This window comes from Spermophilus citellus, assembly GCF_964194105.1.
Source record: "Spermophilus citellus genome assembly, chromosome: 8".
Lineage (NCBI taxonomy): Eukaryota > Metazoa > Chordata > Mammalia > Rodentia > Sciuridae > Spermophilus > Spermophilus citellus.
In genome coordinates, this window is record NC_138189.1 from 42,360,754 (window position 1) to 42,381,535 (window position 20,782).

At 42.8% G+C, this 20,782-nt stretch overlaps 1 protein-coding gene across 4 annotated transcripts in view; it reads right to left on the reverse strand.

Annotated features, from left to right (window-relative positions):
* Window positions 1-1,972: 1,972 nt before the first annotated feature.
* The window catches only part of KDR (kinase insert domain receptor), a gene marked incomplete at its 3' end in the record, with an annotated part of 45,635 nt that continues 26,825 nt past the window's right edge, over window positions 1,973-20,782 (reverse strand). The window contains exons 21-30 of one of the 4 annotated variants that reach the window (XM_081303043.1): window positions 20,173-20,326; window positions 17,974-18,071; window positions 14,866-14,988; window positions 14,601-14,712; window positions 14,255-14,354; window positions 13,770-13,875; window positions 12,552-12,703; window positions 7,559-7,658; window positions 7,076-7,161; window positions 1,973-5,318 (exon numbers count right to left, since the gene is read on the reverse strand). In XM_081303043.1, coding sequence (XP_081159169.1) covers window positions 5,096-5,318; window positions 7,076-7,161; window positions 7,559-7,658; window positions 12,552-12,703; window positions 13,770-13,875; window positions 14,255-14,354; window positions 14,601-14,712; window positions 14,866-14,988; window positions 17,974-18,071; window positions 20,173-20,326 — 1,254 coding nt within the window. Of the gene's footprint in view, window positions 5,319-7,075; window positions 7,162-7,554; window positions 7,659-10,419; window positions 10,780-12,551; window positions 12,704-13,769; window positions 13,876-14,254; window positions 14,355-14,600; window positions 14,713-14,865; window positions 14,989-17,973; window positions 18,072-20,172; window positions 20,327-20,782 lie in introns of those variants that run through there. The other 3 variants (XM_081303044.1, XM_081303046.1, XM_081303045.1) reach the window with 3 other exon arrangements.

A 20,782-nucleotide genomic window follows, 5' to 3' on the forward strand; every position in this document is an offset into this window, starting at 1 on the left:
GCCCATGGAATGTTGCTGTTTATATTTTATCTGTCCTGAATTCTTTGCTTTGTATCTGGATTTTCATTGTCTCGGTGGCAAAAAATAGAATGTGGAATGTTTTCAATTCCCTTTGTTGGGATAAGCCACTTGATCTTGAAAGGATCCCCCATGTTAGCACCAGGATCCCCTTACTCCTCTCCTGGTAATGCTAGTTCAGAGGACTCTGACGAGTCAGCCCAGGCCCTGTGTCCTGTGAGCTGCGCATGGACCCAGAGTCAAATGTTGGGAAAGTGCCTTTAACTACAGAATTCAACCCACTTTCCTAAATTTATTCACCTTGCTATGGTTTTAATATTTGTCCCAAAAGTTCATAAGCTAGAAACTTAATCTCCCAAGTCATCTGTTAATGATATTTGGAGGTGGGACTTTGAAGAGGTAATTAAGATTAGATGAGGTCAGAAGATTGGGGCCCTCATGATGGCATTAGTGGCTTTGTAGAAAGAGGAAGAGAGACCCCAGGCTAGCATGCTTGCTCTGATTTGCCACATGATAGCCCCCAACGTGTTATATGCAGCAAGAAGGCCCTCACAAGGAGCCAAAGCCTTGCTATTAAACTTCCCAGCCTCTGGAATCATAAGCTAAGTAAACCTCTCTTTTTTATAAACCTCTCAGCCTCTGAGGTATTCAGTTATAGTAACAGAAAACAGACTAAGACATCCCCCAAAATATTATTTCTAATGAAATGAAAAGACAAGCAGAGTAAAAAATGGAACAAAACTAGAGCAAAACCAGTCCTCTTATTCCTTGCCTTTTTTCTATTGCAATAATCTAAAAGCAATTAAGGTATGAGGATATGCTGACACCAGTTTCTAGTAAGTATACCATTGTATGTTTTGGGTATAAACAAACAGTGAGGTTAAAATGAAAAAAAAAATCAAACTACATATTTTCCTCTTTATTTTTAAACTAAAGCAAAAAAATTAGTGAAACCACGAAATTTGATCTTATTTTAGAGGCATTAAAAGTTACATAAAAATCATGTGCCATAAAGAAGAATCTAAGGTATAATTTGATGTCTTCTCACTAACATTCACTTGATTTCAACCACAGTTTAGTGTAATCCTTGTCTTATCAGTGGTTTTCATTCGAATATGTTGTCCTGACTCAGAGCCCTTATCTCTGGGTTAGACTTCTGGGTTGGTACTCTCTATCTACTCCTTTAGCTCTAGAACTTCAGGCCAACCTATTAAAGTTCTTCCTGGGGTGCTCCTCCCAGATTCCACCACTTCTCTCTAAAAAGAATAATTTTATCACCTAGAAGCATTCTGCATCTTTTCCAAGAATTCAATTTAAAATTACTTTAAAAAAAAACTATAGATTTTTACTTATGTCTAAATCCTTAACATGCAAGATTCACCTAAAATGTAATTTTATCAAAATGAGTTAGAAACCTCTTTGGGCTGTGCTCACTGCCTACCCAAGAATGCATGGACATGCCCACTGTCCTTAAGGGGAAAAGGGCATGCACATGTGGAAAGATGTATGGGGAAAGCCTTGCCCCCCAACCTCACCCACAGATTTCAGCTTTCTGGGTTTTCCTACATCTTATCATCTGGTGATACATATCTGAGTCAGAGTAGAAAGACATGCAAGGAGACAGTATGATTGGATTAAGTTAGCAACTACAAAGTTGTGAGCTTGAGATTTTTACTTTTCTTCTTTCCTTTCCTTGAAAAGGATAAAGGAATATGCATGGATGGGAAAATCTGGTCCTGGAGTAACGAACTTGAAACTCCCCACAACTCTCCCCTCTCCTGTGATGCTGAGGAGGGGGGCTCCTGGGGTGGGGTGCAGAGGAGAAGAAGGTCAGTGGGAAGAGAAAAGGAGGAGGAGGAGGCCGAAGCCATTGAGAAGAGCAAGATGGAAAGAGGCTGAAGCCAAGGAAAGAGTGTGGCCTCGCCTCAGGCACACACCAAATGACTCCAATTAAAGCTTTGAAAACAGGACCATGCCCGAAGCTCTTCAAAAAGCCACAACGTTTTCTTCATTACAAGGGCAAGTGAGGAGAGAAAATAGGGCTAAGAGCAAGACACGTGGAAGACAGAGCAAGGAGGGAGAAGGCCAAACCGCTCCCCTAATCATTCTGCCCAAGGTGCAGAAAGCATTTCTTAATAAAGTGTGAAGTTTCAGCTGAATCCAAATTCCTAACTTTGGAAACAAAGCCAGGAGCCACTTAGGAAAAACAAAATCTTTTCTTTTTCCTAAAGTGAAGAAAATCTTGTGTTTTTATAATGAGGTCTTTTCCATCGTGAAGAGCCTTGACTCTTCTTCCACTCATTTACTAGAAGAGGCTGGAACAGAGGAGGAACTCTTTCCAGGCCCTCGTTTAACGAAGGTTGGCAGAAGACTCTAATCGACTAATCCCAGTCAATCGCACAGTCTGCTAAATTCTGTCCCCAGGAACCACACACAGGCACAGCTGTCTTCTTCTCCATCATCAAGTTATGCAGAATGTCTCAGTGAGAGAATATGGATTGAAAAATTATACAACATACACATTTCTCCAACTACAGGGAAAAGACAGCTATTTCCCCAGCAGTGGTACCATGATTGATAATGTGCTTGGGAAAAAAAATAATAAACTTAGTCCCTACCTTACTCTATGTATAAAATAAATACTAAGTGAATTTAAATGCAGTAAAAAAGAAAATTTAGAATTTGGGATTATTTTAGAGTTAAGAAAAACATTCTTAAGATAAAAATCCTGAAGCCATTTTTTTAAAAAAAATAATAAGAGGCTTATTTGACTAGATAAGTATTTCAAAATCTTTTGGGAGGGGGAGGCGGGTACCGGGGTTGATGTCAAGGCTACTCCACCACTGAGCCACATCCCCAGCCCTATTTTGTATTTGAGTTGCTTAGCGCCTCACTGTTGCTGAGGCTGGCTTTGAACTTGTGATTCTCCTGCCTCAGCCGACTGATCCACTGGGATTACAGCTGTGTGCCACCACGCCCAGCAAATATTTCAAAATCTTATATTTAAAAAATCCACAAAAGATATGGTCACTCAACGGTGCCAATAATTAGTTAAATAACCATGTTAACTAAATTCAGACAAAGGTAATCATTCAAAATGGCAATAAGGAACCTGGTGTTCCAACTCTGACTATGAAGTAAATGTTACTGTAGTCTATACACCTGGTCCATGGTTTCCTGAGCTCTGGCCACCTGTCTCAGGATTTCTCACCCATGAGTTTTGAGGGCAGCTATTCTAACAGACATGGGGTTCACTGGAAGCCACCGAGTCACATACCTCTCGGTCTACCTGTTAACATTCTCAAAGGTTGTCAGAATATAAAGAGAATGTGGCTGTGAATTCTTTGTACAGTGAAGAAGAGGGAGGGAGGAGCAATCAGCCTCCAAACAGAAGTTCTCATCCTCAAAATGGTTGTGATAATATTATACCACTATATTTTTTTACTATGAATACGTTTATTGGTTTATAAAGTATATAAACATTTTGCAGAGATATTCTTTATAAGAATAATAAAGGAACAAGTAAAAAATGGAAAACAATCACGTTAGGTCTAATTCCTCCTCCTTCACTTTAGCAATGAGATAAATGATAGGGTGGTTGGTATATGTGACCTTGCAAAAGAATTCCTTCAAGTGTTTCAATTTTTTTTAATAAAATGATGTCAGTTGCCAAAAGCATCACATCCTTTGTTATGCTACATAATACTGATACAAAATGTGAAAAGTACAAAGATTGTTATATATAATATAAGGTTTTAATATATTACATTTGTTCTACATAACAGACTATAAATATATGTGCCATAGCATGTTTTATAGTCATTGTTCCCAGCGTCTCACACTATGGTACCAAATGAAAAAATACATTTTCTTTCTGTCTTTTCTTTTTTAAAGGAAAAAAACAAGGGCAAAAACCAGTAGAAATAGCTTTATATGTTAAAAGTCTAAATAATACAATAGATTTTGTTAAAACTTTGGCTATAAGGTCATTTTGAAATCTGGCTAATAATCATTCAATGAGTGAACAAACCCAATCAGGCTATCTGGAGTGTAGAGAAGCCGAGTAACTAAAATACTAAAGGGCTGGGGATGAGGATGGGGGAACAAAGGGACAAGCCCTTCCTGAAGCTTTGCCACCGCAGCTGGACACTGAACCCACAGCATTCAGTCTTGGACACATCCCATCAGGACACATATGTAGGCATTCATCCAGAAGAAACCAGAAACTGGTTGGTGCAGTTGGAGTCCGTCAACATGACAGGGAGCCTCGGGCTGAATGTCCCTTCTTTGGGGCGCCCTGAATAAAGGATCAGCCTGGGAGACAAGGAGCCAGAGCCTCATCATTTCCTTCCTGGGGCTCAGCCAGGAGACACGTAAGGGTCCGGAAGGAACTCTCATCAGGAGTCGGAAACAGCACCAGGAACTCGCCTTTAGTCCAACTGGGAAGCGCACGCAACCTTCTAAAACCAGAACAGAAACCTTGCTGAACCCTTTACATTTCCCAAGGGATCACGCACCACTTCCCCAGAGCCACACAGCGCATCCGCAGCCTCTGGCGCTGTCTCCATAGCAAGCTCGCATCTTCCTTTCCTTCAGTTCACATCCCTCACTTGAGGCGGACTCGCAGCCCATGTGCTCAACCAAGCCTCCTAGGTGGACTCGGCCCTGCAAACCGTTCCCATCTCCAACACCTAAGGCACCTACACTGCTTGGTTTATCTTCTAGTTTTTAAGTTGTGCCCACTCCCCAGGTATTGCCACTTCTTTAGGAGGGCTGTTCCTAGAACTAGTCTCTTGTTCTAATCAATGGTGAGACCCACAGCAGGGTGCATTATACACGCTTTTTAAATGAATGAAAGAGAATACGGTCAACACTGGGAGAAGACACGAACACATTCTTAGGTCACAAGCAACCTCTCAGGAAATGCCTAGAGGACTAGCCCTGCAGTCCGAGGTCCTTTTCTGAAATGAAAATCAAATGCGGCTACTTCCGGGTGGTGGAAAGAACAACACTTGACAATCTGAGCAGCACCTCTCATGTGATTTACAGGAGTGGGGGGGAGCACGGGCACCTCCTTTTAAACAGGAGGACAGCTCAACGTGGTCCCGGTATCAGGCTGGAGAATCTGGGCTGTGCTGCCACCTTGCACCCCAACCTCCACCAGCTTTAAGAGTTCTGCCTCCTCGCTGGAGTACACCGTGGTGTCCGTGTCATCGGAGTGATACCCAGACTGGTAGCCGCTGGTCTGGTTTGAGCCTTCAGATGCCACCGACTCCCTGCTCTTGCTGGGCATCATTCCACTGTGGAAGAAATGGCAAGCAAGTGAGTTGGAAGACACAGGACAGTTCTTTGGCTTTTCACCCTAACCCCACTCCCAGCTCCACGTGGGCCATAATCTCCCTGGAGACACCAGCTCCCTATCTCTCTCACTTGCTAATCGGCATATCATGTTTGCTCAGACAAGGTCTATTTTCAGGTACTAGCATGAACTAGTAGATGCAGATAAGTCCTCTTGATCAGGTCCAAGTCTTTCAAGCCCAGGATGAGATGAAAGGCAGTTCTGCTGAGTTGTGCACAGGCTCCAACCAATGGAAGATTTTTATGGTCTTGCAGACTGACGAGTTTGTATACAATGATAACAGCCAAAGGGCCTCTTTCATGATGTTAAAGGAAACTGGGACGTTCTACAAGTTCACTTGTGCTTTCCCCATTCTGTCAATTAGAGGACCACAAGGCATGGGTAGGGTGTTAATAAAGTTCTTGAGCAACTTTAAACTTTACTAACTTCAAGCGTGTGTGCAATCAAGCCAGACATGTCAAAAACTGCTCTTTGCTCATCAAAACCACATTCCTTGGATGGACTGAGGCCCTGATCACTCAGCAGCAACTGGATAATGTGCTCAATGGCATAGTTAACAAGGTCAAAGCTTAGAAATACAGGCTGTGTGGATCCAAAACTTCAGGATTTACACTTTCTCAAGCCATTCTGTCTTTTCTCCTTAATAGACATTCTGCTTAAATTATTCATTTTCACAACTTCATAAAATGGGTTTTGTTAACTCTGTGTTCACTTATGATTTAAAAGTTATTTCAAAGAACTACAAATACAATTTTTCTTTCAATCCAATCACAGTAAAACTAGTTTAAGTGTCTCAAGCAATGGTATGGTGCCTGGCACATAGGAGCTGCTCAATAAATACTTTAAATCAATATGTGAAGTATATAATTGGCTCTCACAATTTCTTATTAGGCACTAAATAAAACAATAAAATCACACAATGACATTTGTTATTATTACTATTATTGCAATAAGCATCTCTCAAAAACCCATGGGTGTTCCCATTTTATTCAGCAGTTATGGAGATTAAAATCACTTTCTGTTCTTACATAGAGTGAACCCTCTAGCAAATGAATAACTACTCTTATTCTATTACTTTTACAAATATAGGTTTTCATAAATATTTTATGCTAAAAGCAGGTACACCTATTAAACAACAATAAATTCCTACTGAACCATATGGGGGAGATCATATTCAAAGTCAAATTTAATGCTCTTCTCACAGTTAAATACTTAATAATTCAGACAACAGCATTTAAGCATCTTAATTAAATAGATATGTATCTATTGACATACCATACTTCTTAAGAACAGATGCATTCATTTATATACCAGTTTGAAAATTCTTCAGAGTCCACAAAGATTTTAATCATATCTCAGGGGTCACATCCAATGACCCTTTTGTTATTTAGCCAATACCGTACAAACTACTGGCCATAGTAAGCATACTCAGAAATTCCCAAGTGTTCGCACATTTGGTCAGAGAAATTGACCAAATCTTTTTTTTTCATGGGGGAGAGACGGGGATATGCTTTAGACTGGTCACTTAATTTCATTGTTTGGTTTGTGTCTATTCTTTATTATGTTGCTAATTTAGGATGCTAATTTCCCCAACCATCAAAGACATTACATGGAAAAGCTACACTTACATTGGAAGTCCTAAATTTCTTCCAAAACTTCCTATTGAAAATGGTCTGTTTTTATTTGACTGTGTCTTACCTAAAAGATGGAGCTAATTTGGTTCTGTCTTCCAGAGTTTTCAGCTCTTCTGATGCAAGAACCATACCACTGTCCGTCTGGTTGTCCTTTTTAAGAGACATTGAGATGGTACAGTTGATTGAGTATATTCTGATTTCTTAACCCAAATCTATCAGACAATATCCTCCAACTTCTTGCCAAGGAAGGTAAAGGGACCCTAGGCAGGATATTGAGGAAGCTGCTGCTAGGCCAAGGAGAAGATAAAATGTGGGAAAAAGCTGAGGATGCCTGCTTCCATCCCTCTTTTTTACCAGAATCCCTCAGACCAGGCACAGTTCTTATGAAAACACCCAAGTTCCATCTCCATAATGACCCCATGACACATACTCTCAAGGACAGCCTTATAATGAGGCTCCAAGACTCTAATGCTTAGGCTAATATTTATCTAGCTAGTGTTTCATCGTTGGTATTATTTCTAAGACTATTTTTAAAAGATGTACTTACATCTGGGATTACTTTTACTTCTGGTTCTTCCAATGGGATATCTTCAAATGTTTTTACACTTACTGGCCGGCTCTTTCGCTTACTGTTCTGCAGATACTGACTGCAAAAGAACAAATATTTGTATTTGAGCCGTGGTATATTTGGCTGCAGATACCACAAGCAATACCTAAGTTCATTACCTTTCAACCACAAGTTTAATAGCAACCTTCCAAACATCCTTAAGAAAAAGAAACACAAAACAAAACAAAAATCTTTCTTTGCTAGCTCACACTGAAGGCTTAATTTCCTGTGAAAGTCCATTTAAAAGTATAATATAACTGCAGAGCCTAGAGGAGGCCCTGTTCCTTTGAATCTTCCTTCTGAGGTCCAGTACTTGGACTCTAGACAACAACAGCAGACTGAGTGATCAGCTACTTTCTCCTTGGCCCTGTCTGTATGCAGTTCCCGCATTGAGCTCTAGGTATTTTACAAAGTCTTTCACATCTTTCCAGCCATCTCCTGGAAGGCTGTTCTGGATAATGTTCACAGAGCAACCTGGGCAGAAGAAACACCTGTAGTTCTCCCTAAAGGAGACTGACTCAGGAGTGATCTGAAGACAACTCCTTCCTTCTGCACGTGACAGGGGCCTACTGTACGCCCAGGAAGGTGGGCGGAGTCTCACCACCCACTGTTTCTGTGCCCCACAGTAGCATTTCTCAAGAAGGGCAGTGGCTTGAGGGTTTTAAGATATTTGTATTTCAGAGTCTATCATTGATAAGTAACAGGGCAAAGGCTGAGCCTAGTATGGGTAGGAAGAGTAATGCTCTATCAACCAAAGCTTATTGTTTCCTTTTGAATTCCAAGGGGTGACAGTTTCCCTCAGAGGCCTAAAGAATGAGACTTGGCAGGCAGCAGATCACCTCTTCCCTGGGAGACCTTCCTCCCCTGACACAAGGCTTTGGGTGAGTCTAGGTGATGTTAGCAAAACCACTTACAGTCCCCAAGTGGGGAGAAGGGAAGGTCTTTTCATGGGGACAGAAAACAAGTCTTCCCTCATCTCCACCTACTTCTCATCACAGGTGGCTCCTGGAACATGTGGCACAGATTCTGGGCCAAAGGAGAAGGGAATCTGAGTCTCTCTCCTCTTCCCCAGCACCCTGGTTCCTCCCCTTAGTGAGGGGAGAATGAAGTTGACCAGTGACATCCTCACTCTGAAAACTCCACGAGGAAGAGGACATGACATACAGAGAACAAGCACGACCCATTTTCTCCAAGTTCAGTCCCCAAAAGTAGTGGCTGCCAAAAACTACTAGTACCATAGTCAACCATTCAGGAAGCCTTTACTGAGAATCTGCCACACGCCCAACTCTGCTCTGGATGCTCTGCCACCATCATCTCATGGTATCTTTACCACGGTGGGGGGGTAAATACTCCAGGGGTGGGATTATCAACTCAGCTCTCCAGATGAGAAAATTGAGGCCTGCAAATGTTAAAGAACTTTTCCAAAGCCACACGACTAGAATGTCTGGAATTATTTTGAAGACAAGGATTTTAAGCACGAGAACGACGGTCAGATGTACCCTTTAGGAAGGTGAGACCAGAGGCAGTGAGACCAGTTAGGGAACACTGCATTTGTCTGGGAGGAAGAAGGTCAGCCTGATTGAAGAAAGGGGTACCCACTGGCTTTGGAGAAGTGAACGGATTCCAGAGACACCTGGGTGGAGAACCAGCCAGCACCAGCAGGCTCTGGCAATGATGCAGCCACCTTCAGTTCCTTGAATTCTGAGCCCACTAATTTAAAAAGTAGCATGGTCCCTCACAGTGGACAAAGCATTTCACAGACATCTTCACAATACTATGAAATAGAACTTCTTATTCCCCTTTGGAAATGAGGAAGCCGAGGTTCAGAGAGAAAATGGTGAATAAAGAGTAGAACTGAGATTCAAATTCAAGTTGGAAGAAAGTGGTTTCTTTCTTTCCCTACTCCACATTGACTCTCTTGGAATAAGGAGAAAGGAAAAGGTAGAAGAGACTGGAAGACAAGACCATTCAGGTCTTTATTAAGCACCTACTATGTGCACAGCCCTGTTCTCACACCTGTGTGCACCGATCATGTAGTGGGCAGCGGGAAGGCTAAGGGTGGGGTGTGGAACAAATGAAATCTGGAGAAAGGACAGTCTCACTTCAAGCAGCCTAACCTCAGAGCCAAATGCAGCCCTGCCAGCTATCCCAGACATCAATCTACCAGAGGCATTTAATCACCACCAGCAATTAAACAAAATGAAGAAAATGGCAGGCACCAAAGCCTTTCTTTGGGAGAGAACGGTAAAGAAATATTTGATAAACTGCTGGGAGTGGGAGATGAGACTCCCAGAGGAAATGACAGAGTAACCACAGATGGTCCCCAAACTGACCTCAAAGAGATGAATCCAATGAATATGTGTTTTTTTTGCAGGAAGCATGCAAATTTGGGGCCAGAGCTGACCTACAGGGGAAATTAGAGACAAAGCTAAGTCTAGACAGAAGTGGTCCTTTCCCCACACACTTCTCAGCCTCTTCTCTAAATAAAGGCTGAACAAATATTTTTCAGATAGTTTAAAGGGGGCAACGAACCAGGAGCTGGCTCCCTCAGCGATGTCTCTGTCCAGCTCTATTTATAATGTGATAGAGTTGAAAATTATAAGGAGAAAGCAAGTGAGAAATCAGCTTTTCGACTTGGCTGGAAAGAGGACAGAACAAGTCCCCAGAAAGGTACCCCAGCCCAGTTGCACTCTCCCCAAAAAAGCAGTGCCCCAAGATGAAGTGCGTGTGTAGATGCGTCCAAGATGATTAGAAGGTCAGTGTGAGTTTTATTTGTATGAAAGAAAAAGAGATAGAGAGAATTGGGAGGGGACGCAGACAAAAGATTCCAATTTCCATTTTATTTTTTTAAAATTATAGCTGGCTTAAAGAGAAACAAGCCTGGGAAGACCACTTCAAGACAACTCACAGGCAGAAAACAGGAGCCAGGCCTGTGCTGGGAGGATGGTGTCACATTTGTCCACGCTTCTGGGGATAAATGTTAACAGCCCTTTTTTAGATGCAGCATTGCACTTGGCACTTTCATCACACACACATGACTTCATCTTCTGTTCAGTGCCGTATGCAAAGCGCCCAGGAGAGCCAAGAGGCTGCCAGCTTGGATCTCCACTCAAGTTGGTCACAGAAACACACGGAATACAGCTCACCCATCAAATGGCTCTCTGATGGAGGAGAAAGCAATAACCATGTTGCAGGAATGGGGATCAGGCTACAAGGGCAGATGAACTTGAACCAAGAATTCGTATAGTCTCTCCCAAGCCACTGAATTCACAGTAGGAAAAGCCTACGTGGGGATGAATTAAATGTGTAAAAATCTTTTCTCTCTGAAGGCCCCTCCTTGGCATGGGAGAAAACAGCAGAGTTAGGTACCAGAGGAACTGGGTTTGTCTCAAGGACGTGACTATAAGTAACTCACTTAATCCCTGTCCTTTATTAAGCGCTGTCGAGTGCCAGGCACATTATAGCTTGTGATTCTTCAAACAGTCATTTTCAGACAGCACCAGTTGCCTCACCGCATTTCACAGATAAAGAAACTGAGGGAGAGGTTATATTATTTGCAACATGTCATGGAGTGCTAAAAGCCAGCCTTGGAAGTCCCACCCAGTTCTACCTGACTCTAAGGCCTGCATCTTTAACCACAACACTGAATGGCCCACAGGCCATGGGGCTCAGCCTCATGGTCAACATCTACATCCAAAAGAGATCACAGTTTCTACCTTGCCTGACTCTGAGTTGTCACATGGGCAAAGTCTGATAATACATGGAAGAGTTATTCAAATAATGCAGGATGTTCTTGACACAAATGGAATGGCGGGCGGCTCGCTGGCTGGCTTCTAACGGTATCACAGGACTCCCGCTGCCCTGCAGGATTCCATGAGGCTCCCCCAGCTTTCCTGAGATGTGGCAACCTGGCCACGGGCTGGACACAGGAAAGAGCTCCTTGCCTCAGCATGCAGGAGGGAGGGCTGGGCCCACGCTGTCAGGGGTTCCAGTTAGAAGAGGAAAACACCAAAAGCAAAGTGAAGTGGCCCCAGCCTTAGCAAAGGCAATTTTAATATTATGTTGGAAAAAGTGGCACCAACTGGGCTGGGGATGTGGCTCAAGCGGTAGCGCGCTCGCCTGGCATGCGTGCGGCCCGGGTTCAATCCTCAGCACCACATACAAACAAAGATGTTGTGTCCGCCGAGAACTAAAAAATAAATATTAACAAATTCTCTCTCTCTCTCTCTCTCTCTCTCTCTCTCTCTCTCTCTCTCTCCTCTCTCTCCCCCCCCCCTCACTCTAAAAAAAAAAAAAAAAAAAAAAAGTGGCACCAACTCTTTCCTGATGCACAGGTGCTGGGAGACAGAAAAAAAAGCAGCCGCCTGCAGACCCTTTACAGCTCAGGGCAGGACTGCAGAGCATGTGTTTTAAATAAGCCCAGAAGCCCCATTTTGCAAATAAAATACTTAAAATCAGATGCAGAGAGGCTTCTGAGATGTGGTGTCCAGTCTACCTCAGGACAGAGCCCCGTGGCATGCTGTGTCTTCGCCAGAGAGCCATACGTGTGTTTTCATATATGCAGAGAACTCTTCCTCCCTAAATCTCCCCTAAGCCATTTAATTCACATTAATAAAAGCATACATGGGGACGATTTCAATACAGATGTCTTGGTAAAATTGTGGCTCTCTCTGGAGATTAACAAACTGTGGCATTCCAGCTATTTGCAGCTGCAGGGCTTAGAATTTTTGAAGGAAGAGCTGGGCAGCAACATGGGCTACAGATGGACAAGCGATCAGCTCCCCAGACCCTCCTCAAGGAGCATGGCCCGTGATATGAGTGCCAGGGATTGAGGTCCCTGGAGCATGTGGCAGCTTTATAAAATGTCTTCCTTCCAAGCCCCCTCCCAGAGATGGCCTTGAGCCCCCCAGAGGAAGCCGGCCATATACCGAACCTGATTCCTGCTGTGTTGTCATAATGGAATTTGGGGTCACACACTTCCTCTTCCTCCATACAGGAAACAGGTGAGGTAGGCAGAGAGAGTCCAGAATCCTCTTCCATGCTCAGAGTCTCTGATATTGGAAGAACAATGTAGTCTTTGCCATCCTGAAACAATAAACACGGAGCATTATTGTTATGGCTTTGGTCCTTCAAGGGCCTTTTCATGAAAAACACAGGCCACGGGGGGCTTCTTGGGTATGGGTGTGCTGCTCTCAGAACAACTGAACTGACTTTCAAGACAATGTTAAAAACGATTTGTCAAAACAGAAGGGTGCTTGGAAGGGATGTGTGCATGAGGGTATATTCAAGGAGTCTAGTAAACACAATATGGGTTTAGGGGCAACGGAGAACCATGGTTACATGGGGCGAAGAGGTCATAGTTGTGGAGAAGGAGAGAAACCATTTCTCGACCATCAGACCCTTCAAAGGGCACAGCATCCAATTTTAGCCTCTGCCTTTCAACGCAATGGAAAAGGGGATGGCAGCCTAAAGAAAAGCAAGAAATGGGTAGGAACATGGATTTTCTGAAAAAAGATGTTACAATTTAACAGTATTTCTCAAGAAAAAGAAATAAAAGTTAATTTGACATGTTTCAACACTTGCAAGGTTTATTGATAAAAACAGATTTGACTCATCTTCCCCAAGTTGTTCAAAAGAAAAGGAGGAGGAAACTAGCTTCCATTGTAGTAAGAGATGTTGACTGGAGATCAACTTTCTAATGATAAAGGCCACGACTATGTGTTATCGGGAGTTATAATAGCTGAGATTTTTTACCAAGAGGGGAAAATTCATCTATCTTCCATAGTTGGGATATAGTTTTGCCTGCAGAATTTATTACAAATTACTTAAATTTCCTTCCACTGTTGATATTCTGTGGATTGACCAGATTTTTTTTTTTTTTGTAAACTTTGGAAGACTATTTGAAGAGGTAACAAAAAGATAAGTAAGTAGGAATAGGAGTGATCTGTTCCCAGATTATGAATTAGGATCTCATCCGTCTAAAGGGTAATTATAGCTTTTAGAAAAGTGCCATTGCTTACATCTAGAGACTAAGGCTCCTTGTTCAGTGGCTGAGAGAGAAGAATGGTAGCCTTGAGAAAGGACAAGCAGTAGAGGCGTCTTTGCATCTGAGTACTCTGTGTGGAAGTTTCTCAGATGGAGGCTTACAAACCTGCTGAGCGTTTGCTTGTAGAAGATTTCCCAAATGTTCCACCAACTCTGAAAACGTGGGTCTCTGGTTGGGCTCTTCATGCCAGCAGTCAAGCATGGTCTGGTACCTGGAGGAGCAAAACACCATTTGCATTATCTGCCTTTTCCCTCCCAGATGTGATGCTCAAAACAAGCAGCCGATTGGTGAGCGTTTATAAAAAGCCTACCATGAGCTGAGATGCTGTATCTCTGTAGCCTGGGGCCCTATCCTTGGAGGTCCAAGTGTGTAGAGAAAAGAAAGCACATTCCATCTAATAAGAGCTGTTCAGTATGGATAATAAAATGCTGTTGTTTCAAGAAGCAATGGTTCTGTGTTTGAGATTATGGAGAGCTTCAAGGGGAAAGGACACAAACTAGGCCCAAAAGGAAAATGAACATAAAGGAAAGTCCCCTGGGCAGGGAGATTTGCAAGGAAAAGGATCAGAAGGGGACTTTGTAAAGCCTTACATTTCTGGTGTGGTATAATCAGGGGCCCTCATTCTTGTTCCTTCTTTCAATCGCCTACAAAATTCTTCATCAATCTTTACCCCGGGATATGGAGAAGCACCTAGAACAAAACAGGAGAGGGGCATAACATGACTTCATTTTCCCTCCCAGGAGGCCCTGAGCCTGATTCTTGAACATCCTGATCGCCTATGTGTATTTTTTTCCTTCTGGATTTTACAACCCGTAGCTTCCCAGAAATTCCACGTGACGGACGCAGAATACTGGAGAGAAAATGACATCCTGACATCATCAACTTTAACCGTCCTATTGGGAGTCTGGGGGCTAGGGACAAAGAGAAGCAACTTACCTAAGGAAAATATTTCCCAGAGCAAAACACCAAAGGACCACACATCACTCTGAATTGTATACACTCTGTCAAAAATTGTTTCCGGGGCCATCCACTTCAAAGGGAGGCGGGCCTAAGAGGATGGGAGACAAGAAATCAGAACCCAAATTAGCAAATAACTGAAGAAAACACTTCCTTTGTTCTTGAACACAGGTCCTGTAGCATACTGTTGAGGCATTTGAATTCTGCAATTTAATAGATCACCGGGCTCATCTTTGAAACTTACATCTCCTTTTCGGACATAATCTGGGTCTTTGTAAATATCCCGGGCCAAGCCAAAGTCACAGATTTTAACCACGTTCTTCTCTGACAAGAGGATATTTCGTGCTGCCAGGTCCCTGTGGATACACTGAAAAGAAAATTTTATATATATATTAGGTCTCTGCACAGCTGACCTTCTCTTCTACATCTTTTGTGACCTCATGCCTCAAAACAATTCCACATCACAGAAGCAACTGATTAACAAGGACTGGGCTAGGATCTTTATCAACACTTCAGGAAAGAAGTATGTGAGCTTCGCTGAGACGCACATCTGTTTATTCCATAAAGAGCCCAGCCTTCAGAGCTGAATAATTTAGTTGTAGTGTAATGATGGGGTCATAAATAGACTTCTCTAGGCCATTAAAGAATGTGTTTCTGGTCACATCCACACATCCCTTTTGCCAGTGCTGTGTATGGTTAAAAATGTACTATTCTAAGGAGGTCCCTGAATGGATTATTTTGAATGAATGCACGGAAGTCCAAAACAAGGGCCCCTATTCCACATGGACTGAAGCTGGACTGGCTGAGGCAGGTAGTTCTCAGAGGGGCTCATCCTGTTTCCAAAGTGTTAGGTTTTACCATAAGCGTCGATTACATAGTGGGTAGGGAGGCTGAGGCAGGAGGATTGCAAGTTCAAAGCCAGCCTCAGCAACTTAGCAAGACTCTAAGCAACTCAGTGAGACCCTGTCTCTCAATAAAATACAAAAAAAAAAAAAGGGCTGGGTTTGTGGTTCAGTGGTTAAGTACCCCTGAGTTCAATCCCACAGAACTCCCAAAAAACTATTACAGCAAATTCAGCCTATTGTAAGTCGAGGTGATTCTCTAGTGCACCGAAAAGCAGGGTGAACTCATCTTGGCTTCTAATAAAATCTATTTTTTTCTGCTTCTTGATTTTCCTTTTCTATCTGCTAACTTCATCTAACTTCCTTCAACTAAGCAGTTCTCATAATTATTATCATAATTCTCATCTAAGATTACAGGATAAAGTCGTGAGGGATTAAGAGTCTTAGAGGACATGAGAAATGAATGAAAAGCCTGGATGAGAGGCTGAAGTCAATGCGGCATGGTCACGGGGCCCCGGCATTGCTCACCCTGCCATCCTGCACCTGGACTGCTCCCAGAACCAGGTGCATTCAGCAGCACCTTGTCTAGCATGATGAAGTACCAGTACTACAAACACTGTACTTCCTACTCTCCTTCCAACCAAAGAACTTCCTTTTTTTGTTTTTGTTTGTTTTTTTTAGATATACGTGACAGTAGAGTATATTTGGACATATTACACCATTTATTAAGTGGAGTATAACTTATTCTAATTAGGATCCCATTCTTGTGATTGTACATGATGTGGAGTTTCACTGGTGATATATTCATGGATGAACATAGGACAATGATGTCCTAGTCATTCTACTGTCTTTCTTATTCCCATCCCCCCTCCCTTACCTTCATTCCACTTTGTCTAATCCAGTGAACTTCTATTTTTCCCCTTCCTGCCCTTCCTTGTTGTCACGTATTAGAGAGAACATTCAGCCTTTGGTTTTGGGGGGACTGCCTTATTTCACTTAGCATGATATTCTCCTGCAAATTGGTGCAACTACTCTGGAAAGCGGAATGGAGATTCCTCAGAAAACTTGGGATGGAGCCACCAATTGATCCAGCTATCCCACTCCTCAGCATATACCCAAAGGACTTAAAATCAGCATACTACAGTGATGCAGCCACATCAATGTTTATAGCAGCTCAATTCAAAATAGCCAAGCCATGGAACCAAGCTAGGTGCCCTTCAATGAATGAATGGATAAAGAAAATACGCCATGTAGACATGAAAAAATTCCCTTTTAAAACCCAGCAGCCAGGTAATACCCAAGAAACCATCTGGTAGATCCAAGAAAAGTCAAAGGACTCCCACTCCCATACCTTCCAACCCTATTTCCTTTCTAGTTGCCAAAAGGAAGCCTGACTAAATGGTGAGCTTCAGCTTCAAATAATAATAATAATAAATCATAATATGCAAGAAGGGCAAAAGGCCTTTCTCTCGGGGAAAACCCTGAAAGGCTCTGGTTTTCTCCCTTGCCATTGGGAGAGAAGACTCCAGAAACATCTGAGGTCTGGAGGCTTTAGAAGCTGTGATGGGCTTTAAATGTCAGGGGAGAAAATGGGTCATGGGTTTCACTGGAAAACAAAACACTTAGGTCTTTCCTTCCCTGGTAAGGGCAGAGCCCATACGTTTTGTCAACAGACAGCTTTTACTGAACATTAATTTGAAATTAAAAAAAAATCCTGTTTAATGCAAAACTAGGCATCTTACCCTCTGCAGTGTTGGTGGTGGCTTCCCCCTCCCTCTCCTCTCCATGGTGTTTACAACCTTTGGAATATTTGTAACTTGTCACGTCCCCACCTCAGCCTTTGTTTGCCCTACTTTTCTAATTTTAGCTCTTTTAATCGCTTTCATCTGAAGCCCATCCTTCCTGGTTTCTAATTATATTACTAACAAATATTTCTTGGTGATGGTGATGAATGTAAAATAAACTAAATGCAGACTGCCTTACACGAAGCTATCTACAAGGCCCAGCTCCTCACCTCTCCTAGGTCGTTGCTCAAATATCACGTACTTAGGAAAGCCCTCCTCTTCCACCTTGTTTAAAATCAAAGTACAAACACATAGAAACACACACAAACATACCTCTCCTGTATACACTGTGGGCTTTCCTGCTTACTTCCCCCTACAACAAACACTCCTATCTAACCTGCTCTGGACGTGACTTACGTATATTGCTATGGTTGGTTGTATCCACTAGAAAGGAAACTCTATGAAGCACTTTGCTGGTTGGTGCTTAGAAGACTGTCTGGCACTTAGTAGATGCTCAGTAAGGACTTACTATATGAATTAATTTCATAAAATTCCTAACCACCCCCGATTAGCAGAAACAGAGCCTCTCCAGCAGAGCTTTTTCATGAATCCTACAAGTAATGCAGGAACTTCTGCCCCAAACAGACATAATGACTGGCTCTAGACACCTTATGTCCACGCCTGTGATCTGAAGAGAGAGGTCTCCTCCCCCGGGATCTATCTTACCTTCCGTGATGCCAAGAACTCCATGCCCTTAGCCACTTGGAAGCTATAGCAGATGAGATGCTCCAAGGTCAGGAAGTCCTTGTACAGATCTTCTGAAGCTGCCAGAAAAGGCAGAAGGACAGAGGTGAGGAGTCTCATCGGTTGGTACATTTTGTTTCTAAATCTGCTAGAGTAATGATCTTTTTTTAAGACTTGGGAGGTAAATTTCAGAAAAGAGAAGCACAGAGAAGATGCTTCTATCTTATGTCAATTTGCTGAATCCCAGTATTATTAACCTTCATCATACCCTTAGGAGAAATACTGGTTTTTCCATTTTAGTCAAATTGAACTAGTAAATACAGGAAGTAGAATGGAGGTAAAATTGGCCTAGAGAACAGGGAGCAAAAATAAGACCTTTCCAAATTTGCTGTTTTAAGCAATTGCTTTTTTCATCTACCCAGAGGGATAAACAATAGTTTCATATCAAAAACTCTAAAAATAAAACAACAATATTCAGGGTCATCAAATCATTTTGTTTTTCTTTCCAGGCTTTGTCCTAGGACAAAGACCAAAGGTCAAACTATAATCTACAATGGATAATTAAAAATACCAAAAACAAACTTACTTCTCTCACTTTCACACTTAAAAAGTGCTTTCAATACACTAAATCTCCCCCGTGAGGATGTTTTTTCCTCCAAGGATATGAATGAGAGATAACAGGAACATGACAGAAAGATGAATTTACCTAAATCGATAGGATTTACTTCCGTGCAAGGGATACAAATAAACCCTGCGACACTCATGGGGGTTTCAAAAATGATCTGCTAACTTTGGTCAAATAAGATAAGACTTATGACCTCTTTCCTGGACATAAATACCAGAGTAAACACAAACTGAGTTGTGATAATAACCTCATAAGTATTAAAAAAGCTGTAACCTTTTCCTCAATGAATTTTTTTTTTTTTTTAATATCGGGGATTGAACTCCAGGGCACTGAGCCCCATCCCCAGTCCTATTTTGTATTTTATTTAGAGACAGGGTCTCACTGAGTTGCTTAGTGCCTCGATGTTGCTGAGGCTGGCTTTAAATTCGCAATTCTCCTGCCTCAGCCTCCTGAGCAACTGGGATTACAGGCGTGAGCCACCATGCCAGGCCCTCAATGGCTTTTATACTTAAGGGGCTCTTCAAGGACGATTAGTGAGACCACTTCATTTTCCAAATGGAGGCAAAATTTCAGGCCAACACCCCACCTTAATCCCCTTGGGTTTCCAGCTCATTGGCCCCCATTTTGTGAGAGAGAGGGAGCAGGGCAGAGATGGTTCCACTTGGTTAGATGAGGTCTAGACAACCTTCGCACTCTCTTCTAACCCAAGGCCTGACCTCACATTGCCTCCTCAGCGTCTTAAGAGGAACAAGTTAAATTTAAGTTCTATCTGCAGACTTATGTCAAGGAAAATGGAAACGAATCTCTTCCACTGTTTCATGATTGGGTTCTTCTAAACTCACACCTTAAAAGGACCCGATGTCTCCATCTATGGAGCTGTCTCTGCTCCTTCTGAGGAAAAGCTAGAGGAGTGATCTTTTTAAGACTTGGGAAGCAAAGCGAGTCCTGGAGCTGACTAAAGTCTGGGTGGTTAGGCTGAGGCCAGAGCTCCACCCACAAAGAGCACTAAAATATCACTGGAAACAAAACTAAATAAAGACAGGTCTATTTACCAAGACTCCGTTGAGGAAGTAGGGCTGGGACAAGATGTGAAAAGCCACTTAGAGCAGAGCAGAAACGAGAGTTGGCTCCTAAATTGTCTTGGAGAAGGCTGCATAGGATGGACTCAAAGGTTTCCATGTTGCAACGTGGGCTGATGGTTTAGAGCAATGGGGAGGCCACTCAGGCCCCAGGGAGCCCCTTACCTCTCCCCACTGAGCGTTCTTGCCAAAAAAAGGCTGATCTAGTATTTTAACCATATTGGTCTGATTGTTAGCAGGTGCTTACTTGGGCCACCCAGATTTCTCAGCATGGCCCTGTTCAGCCACTCTACCTAGCCTGGTATTTATTTAGGGCTTTCACACTTCAAATTTGGGAAGACTGAATAGAAGCTGCCTAGGAATTCAGAACTCTTTCCAATATGAACCCTTTGCCATGATCAAGGTCCTGGTAACGCCTGCCACCTCGTGTGTCCTGTGAAAGCAGGAATCCGGCGTGCAGCTGGCAAAGGCAGGTACCTTCTTCTCCCTCCACGTCACTGAGGGATCTCTCCTCAACAAACCCAGAGCTGGCTGAGCTCTGGCTACTGGTGATGCTGTCCAAGCGACGCTTCAAATCCACAGAGATTTCCCCAACATAGTCTTTTCCTTGACGGAATCGTGCCCCTTTGGTCTAAAAAGGAACAAATGAACAAAACAAATTCTTGGGATATGAAATGGGTCCTTAAGATGTCTTAAATTGTAGGAACAACTGAAACTCTATAAAAGCAGACAAGAACAACATCAGGATTATGCCATTGCTGGACTGAAATGTGGGGCACAACTTGTATATAATAGGGTTTCTTCCATAAAACCAAGCTCCCTCTTTAGCTCAAAGAGATAAGTTCCTCTCTCAGATTGCACTCACACACGTCCAACCCTGGTAGGCCTTAGACAGAGGGACATGAACTTCACAGGGCCAATATGGTGAGGGGAGAGTAGAATCTAGAGATGTTTTCCTTCCACCCTTCCCTTTCCTTAATCAAAACTGTCTTCTCCCCAACGCTGGCACCCTCTGTAATGGGTCAGGAGATTCAAGTCACAAAAATAAAGCATGCGAAGCACATGCACCCCTAGAAGGTGAGAGCAG